Source organism: Carassius carassius, chromosome 18, assembly GCF_963082965.1.
Source record: "Carassius carassius chromosome 18, fCarCar2.1, whole genome shotgun sequence".
Classification (NCBI taxonomy): Eukaryota; Metazoa; Chordata; class Actinopteri; order Cypriniformes; family Cyprinidae; genus Carassius; species Carassius carassius.
Genome location: NC_081772.1, coordinates 11,563,543 through 11,570,930, shown reverse-complemented (window position 1 = coordinate 11,570,930; position 7,388 = coordinate 11,563,543). Strand labels below are relative to the sequence as shown.

General features: G+C 43.2%; 1 protein-coding gene across 1 annotated transcript; it reads left to right on the top strand.

Moving 5' to 3' along the window:
- Positions 1–130: 130 nt before the first annotated feature.
- LOC132091864 (C-C chemokine receptor type 6-like) lies at positions 131–1,258 on the top strand. The gene has a single exon (XM_059497955.1). It carries the CDS (start codon positions 140–142, stop codon positions 1,181–1,183), a length of 1,044 nt encoding a protein of 347 aa, XP_059353938.1. The 5' UTR covers positions 131–139; the 3' UTR covers positions 1,184–1,258.
- The last annotated feature ends 6,130 nt before the right edge of the window (positions 1,259–7,388 follow it).

The following is a 7,388-nucleotide window of genomic DNA, read 5'->3' as shown; positions in this document are numbered from 1 at the left end:
TCTTTACAAGTGAACATAAAATGAATAAATTTACCAATTGATATTGAGTTTTTTCTTACTGTCTTTACAGTCTCAAAGGAAGAAAATGAATGATTATGGTAACAGCACAGAATACCCCGATATTGAGGAACTGTGTCCAATGGAGCGCAGACAGAACATGGAGAACTTCCTCCAGTTTTTTGTTCAACCCATCATTTGTTTAGCTGGTTTCATTGGCAACACTCTCGTAATTGTGACGTACGCTCTCTACAAGCGAACCAAGTCCATGACTGACGTGTATTTACTGAACGTGGCCATTGCTGACATCCTGTTTGTGGTGGCCTTGCCTTTGATAATCTACAGCGAGCAGCACGAGTGGTCCATGGGGAACTTGTCTTGCAAACTGTTGCGTGGCATTTACAGCGTGAACCTCTACAGTGGCATGCTGCTCCTGGCTTGTATTAGTGGAGATCGCTACCTTGCCATCGTACAGGCCCGCCGGTCCTACCGGCTGCGTTCAAGCACTCTGCTTTACAGTCACCTGATCTGTGCAGCCGTCTGGATGTTGGCCTTGCTGCTGTCAATGCCCACCTTCATGTTTTATGAGCGTTACCAACCCGGCCCAATTGAATTCACCCTTTCAGGCACTGAAGACCAGAGTTATGTGTGCTTTTTCATGTTCGAGTCGAATGAAACTGCACGTATGATGAAAACTGGGGTGCCCATCTCTCAGATTGTGTTGGGTTTCTTCTTACCGCTGCTGATCATGGGATTCTGTTACACCAGTGTCATTGTCACCCTCCTTCGTGCCAAGAACTTTCAGAGACACAAGGCAGTGCGTGTGGTCCTCACTGTGGTCCTTGTGTTTGTGGCCTGCCATATGCCTTATAATATGGCACTGTTGTATTATACCGTCAACATTTTTGAACTTCAGGAATGCAGCCATGAGGAGACTGTCGCAATGACCATGACCATCACGAAAAGCTTGGCGTACCTGCACGCTTGTCTCAATCCCCTGCTGTATGCCTTCATTGGAGTGAACTTCAGAAACCACTTCCGGAAGATCCTACGGGACATCTGGTGCTTGGGGAAGAGCTACATGTCAGCAAGACGCTCCTCACGGGCCACCACTGAAATGTACATTTCCATGCGCCGCTCTGTGGATGGCTCGTACAGTGAAAATGGTGCTTCGTTTACCATGTGATTGTATGCTAATTAAGTGACTGACAGACTGATTAGCATTGATCAAAAATGGAAATTCAGTTATCAGTTAATCACCTTCATGTTGTTCCAAACTTGTATGACATTGTCTTTTGTGTTCCACAAAAGAAAGAAAGTCATACTTATTTTTTGTTCTTTTATTATTATTATTTATTTAAATTTAATAATTGTTTTTTACTGGGACAGCATGAGGCTGAGTAAATGATGGATCAATTATTCATTTTTTTTTTAAAGAAATAATTCCAATTACAAACCATAAAAGGAATGTGGTTATTCCTTGTTTCTAAGTGTTATAACAGCAACATTTAAAAATTATTCTGTATATCAATGAATTTTGTAATTGAAATGCTTCATATGTAGTACTAATGCAGAATGTTTTTATTTTTCTGTTTGTACTATTTACCTTTTGTACATAGATTCTTTAACATTGCCTAATGTATCTGAAATATAAAAACTAAGTTTATAAATAAAATCTGAATATATAATCTAAATAAATAAGGCAAAATACTGCAACACTAACTAAAAACTGAAGGGTAACATCCTGAAATAGTTTTTATATAACCTTTTAGGTTATTTGTTGTAGGTGTTTGTGCTGCAATAATACATGCATAATTATTCTCTTTTTCATAAATTAAAAAAAAAAATCCTTTCAAAATAATCACTAGTTTTGGATGATATTGAAAGTCTTGCATGTGCCATGACCTTTGAAACGTTATCTTATCTTTGACTTGTATACAGGTTCTCATATCCTCTCATAACAGTCCTCTACTAAAAGTAGTTCCTTCCCCCAAACAGTTATCTCTCACATATCTGATAATTACTGACAGGACCGTTGTACTGTCATTAGCTTTTTTAATTAATTTTTTTGATGTTATTAAATAGGGAATTTTTTCATTATGTGTAAGTTGCACAGAATTGACCTACACTAGCTACAGCTTGCTTAAGAACTTCTCCATTACTGAAACAAACACAGATCAATGTACTTCTATGTGTTTGGTCACTTTACCATAGCTCACTTCTACAGCCTGTAATTCTAGAACATGATATACAGTGGCATGAACACAATGCATTATTATTATTTTTTAAGAAAAAAAATTATGTCCAGTGTTGTTTTGGACCCCACTGACTTCCTCTGTGTGGATAAAATATTAAAAACATTTTTCGAAATATCTTCTTGTGTTTTTCACAGAAAATAAAAACCGTTTATACAGGTTTGCAACGAAATGATAGTCACATCATATTTGGGAGAACTACTAAAATGATAAACGTTAAACTTCAGGTGAGTTGCCCCCTATTGATATCGAAGAGCACCGTGTGAAGAGAATTCTTTTTAAATATTTTTTATACTTGCTGCTCCACACCAACAAACCACAAAATTAAACAGAAAAGAAAGACAAACATTACCACATTTTAAAGTAAGCTATTATTATTATTATTTTTTAATTCGGGGAAAATCATATCTTGTAGGCTATAAAGCCTATCTGTTACTTGTGAAAATAACAGGACCAAAAAAAAAAAATTACAATAAATAAGAAACACTTAAATCTTCGAGATTTCATAACAACAGCAAAGAGATTAACTGGTAAATATAACACATTCTTAACAATATAATGTCATAATTTTGGTTAATTGTCATCTGTCTATATGTTTATAGGCTACCCGGTGAATTATATTTAGGCTACTCGGTGAATCTCTTACATTTACAGTAGCTACAAAAGTATCACGAATGAAGTAAATTAATAGAATTACCTGTGATATGATTGAAACGGTTCAGATTACAGAAGGAGCTGCTTTAAATGGGCTTTGCGAAAATACGACTGCTGGTTCGAATGTATTTTTTTCAGTATAGGCTATGTAATAGATTCAATCATTCACTAGTCTTTAACAGAATGTAGAACCAGCGCTGTATAGCATCATTTGGGCGTTCACTGGCTAGTGAACAGAACTTGGCTACTCTGGAATGCTATTACTTTTGGAATACTATTATGACATCGCAATGGTGACATCACTTGATGTAGGGCAGGCTAACGCAGGAAAATTTATAAAAAGCGAGCAGCTGGACAAAATGGACTGAGGCCTACAGTTGGGTACTTTATTCATATCTCTTTCTTTCTTTCTTTCAGTTCTAGTTTTTTTTTTTTGACGTCTTATTTCTCTCTCTTCTTTTAAATGTCCCATTTACAAGTTAGTTTTCTTTGCTTATTTCACATTTTCTGTATTTACTTCATAAAGGTTTTAAGATAGCCTGCCCAATTTCCATTATTTTCTTTGCATTCCCAAGTTAAATAAAAAGGTGTGCAATTTTACAAATCTCTGTGTAATAATTATATTTATTCAGGTCCTACATTTCTGTGGTTTTAATAATTCTCGCAGCTTTCAAGTTTATAATGAGGCAAATCCCTGCATTTATTCAACATAGCTTGTAGGTTTGAATAATAAAATAAATCCACACAAACAAGATTCAATCAGTTATTCGAAACCATAAACTCTCGGAGCGCGCTTCACATCAGCGCATTCTTGTCTGCACTTCAGCGACCTGCTGCAAGCTGTGATACAAGACTCACTCGCATTTCGATCGGGACAGCTGACAGAACGGTCACTTGACTTGACTAATCGGGTAATTGTTGCATTGTCACAAAAATGTATAATTTGCACACCTTTCAAGTATTTTAAGCCATTTGGTACTTGCGCGCTCCACACGCTGTATTGGCTATTTGCCCTCGCAGTCACATCCAAAGCTCGCGCGTATAAAGCCGCCTCGCGAGTATTTCGTAGTTTGTTGAGTTTAAGCAACCAAATACACGCAATATGTCTGATTGTTGTTGAAAAAAATAAAACAGTTTCATGGCACACTCTACTAAAATACGGGGGGTCAAACAACATTGCGTCGTCAGTCTTTGTGTTGTATCAGACACGTGCAATTAACATTAGGCTAAATGAAAAACAAGCTCAAATGGAGTTAACAAGGTCTTTGGCCGGCGAATGAGGAGATCTGTGTTTTGTCCGCATCTGAGGCAAGTGCAGCGCATCTGCTATCATCACCTTTTATAGGCTATATAACGTTTATTGTTGCTATATGGGCACTTAATTTTTCTTGTTGTTTAGTGAACTTGGCCAATGTCTCATGATATAAATGATAAAGCGCTTATGCACAGGATATTCAAAACGTACAAAAGTAGATTGACTAGATGGCAAAAAACGTACTTCTCCAGTCTTCAAACACACAAAGACATTAGCCTTTACAGACATAGGGTGTTTCTCAATATCCCTCCTCGTCTCCTCGCTCCTCCGTCCTCCATCCTATGACCCGGAAACCGATCGAGCACAGCCATCTTGAAGGACATCTCAATTCTCACCACAAGGAGGCGAGGATCGAGGAGTGAGGAGTTCCCTTTCATAGGTCACTTCGATGCTGCGGTGACGTCACCTGCTATGGGAACACCCCTCGGTGTGACGAATGTCTGAAGCCCTATACCATCCCGCCAATCCTATTGGCCAAATAGCGCTTGGCACCGCCCTATGCATGCGTACGCATCGTATACCTGGGTGCCGCGCGCCATTTCGCTCAGATTATTTCTGTTTGAGGTGAAGCACCAACCTTTTACATGAAACCATAATTCGTTCTAAACTGTACACGTGTGTCAGACAGCTTTGATGGTCTCACACTCACACCTACATGTTCCAACGCAGCGCTCTTTAAACGGCAGTGAAGTGCCACCTTTCGCTCAGGTCTGATAATTGTCATTCTTATTACACTCTAAAAACTGCTGGGTTAAAAAATAACCCAACCTTAACCACGCTGCTGGGTCACTATTGGACAGAACACGCGCTGGGTTGGTTTGACCCAAGTGCTGGGTTTTACCGTTTAACCCATATTACTGGGTCATTCATTTGACCCAACCAGTGGGTAAAATTAACCCCTCTTGCTGGGTTAAGTCAAACAAATAGTTTAGTCAAATAAATAGTTATTATTTAATAATAAATAGATTATTTCCTGTCTCACTGCCTTTATACATTAGTTACAAATATATTTTATATTACGAATGTAAAATAATTATTGTCTCTGTAATACAATAAACCAGAGAGGCCATGTATATGTGATTTTTGGGGCAGATGGAACAAGAGGGGAATGGAACACAGGTTTAACCCTGGAAACATGGAAAACATGGTGCACCCGACCAAGCGTGGTAGGGAGCTTGAGCTGCACCGCCGCCGGACTCAGGACCTTGGTGTTTTGGTATGGGCCAATGAACCTGGGTGCCAACTTGCGTGAGGCTACCCTGAGAGGCAGGTCTTTGGTGGAGAGCCATACCCGTTGACCACACACATAGCGGGGAGCAGGAGTCCGGTGACGGTCGGCCGCTGCTTTAGTCCGCCTACTAGCCTGGGTCAAGGCCACCTTAGCCCTCTTCCAGGTGCGTCGACACCGTCGGACGAAGGCCAAAGCAGACGGGACCGCAGCTTCGAGTTCCTGTGTGGGAAACAAGGGAGGTTGATAACCGACAGAACACTGGAATGGGGACATACCTGTGGCAGAAGCCGGAAGGGAGTTATGGGCGTATTCTACCCAGGACAGCTGTTGACACCAGGAGCTGGGATTTTGGGATGCCAGGCAGCGAAGAGTACGTTACAAATCCTGGTTTGCCTGCTCGGACTGCCCGTTGGTCTGGGGATGGAATCCTGAAGACAGACTCGTAGAGGCCCCGATCTGCCGACAGAACTCCCTCCAAAACCGAGAGACAAACTGGGGACCCCTATCAGAGACCACGTTGACCGGAAGACCATGAATCCGGAACACGTGATCAACCATCACATGAGCAGTCTCTTTGGCTGAGGGGAGCTTGGGAAGGGGAATGAAATGGGCCGCCTTAGAGAAACTGTCCACCACCGTAAGAATGACGGTGTTACCCTTAGATTCCGGAAGGCCAGTGACAAAATTAAGGGCCAAATGTGACCAGGGGCGAGAAGGGATGGGCAACTGGTGGAGCAGACCAACGGGAGGCGCATTGGAAGTCTTGTTCTGAGCGCACACCGAGCAGGCAGCCACGAACTGCCTGACATCCTTGGCCATGGATGGCCACCAGAATCGCTGGCGGATGGCAGCCAGCAACCTCCGGACTCCTGGATGACAAACCAGCCTGGACGAGTGACCCCACTGGATGACTTCAGAGCGCAACTTGGTGGGAACAAACAGATTACCCGCTGGACCCCCCTTCGGCCCGGGCCCCTTAAGTAGGGCCTCCTCTACTCGTCTCTCGATGTCCCAAGAGAGGGATGCCACCACCACCCCCTTAGGCAAGATGGTGTCTGTTGACTCCTCCCTCCCAGGAAAGAGAAAGAGCATCTGGCTTAACATTTTTGGACCCGGGCCTGTAAGACAGCGTGAAATTGAACCGGCCGAAGAAGAGGGCCCAGCGAGCCTGTCGGGAGCTCAACCTCCTGGCCGAACGGATATACTCGAGGTTTTTGTGATCCGTCCAGACCAGGAAGGGCCGAGCTGCGCCCTCCAACCAGTGACGCCACTCCCCCAAAGCCAGCGTGACCGCCAACAACTCCCGATTACCTATGTCGTAATACCTAATGTCGACTCAGGCGGTGGGAGAGGAAGGCACAGGGATGCACCTTTCCGTCCTCGTGCGACCGCTGAGATAGGACCGCGCCCACTCCGACATCGGAGGCATCCACCTCAACAATGAATTGACGTTCAGGGTCTGGAATAGACAAGACAGGAGCAGAGATAAAACGGGACTTTAATTTATCAAAGGCCTCCTGTGCCCCAGTATTCCACTTGAACGGTACCTTGGGAGAGGTGAGTGCCGTTAAAGGTGCAGCAATCTGACCAAAGTTCCGGATGAACCGCCGATAGAAGTTGGCAAACCCCAGGAACCGCTGCAGAGCTTTACGAGAGTCAGGAGCTGGCCACTCGGCAACGGCCCTTACCTTACAGGGGTCCGCTTTGATCTCCCCCGCGGAAACAACGAACCCCAGGAACGGAACCGACTGGGCATGGAAGACGCACTACTCCGCCTTAACATAGAGCTGGTTCTCCAGCAGCCGTTGTAACACCTGGCGAACATGCTGAGTGTGTACCTGCAGAGATGGGGAAAATATCAAGATATCATCAAGATACACGAAGACAAAGCGATTCACCATGTCTCTCAACACGTCGTTAACCAGGGCCTGGAAGA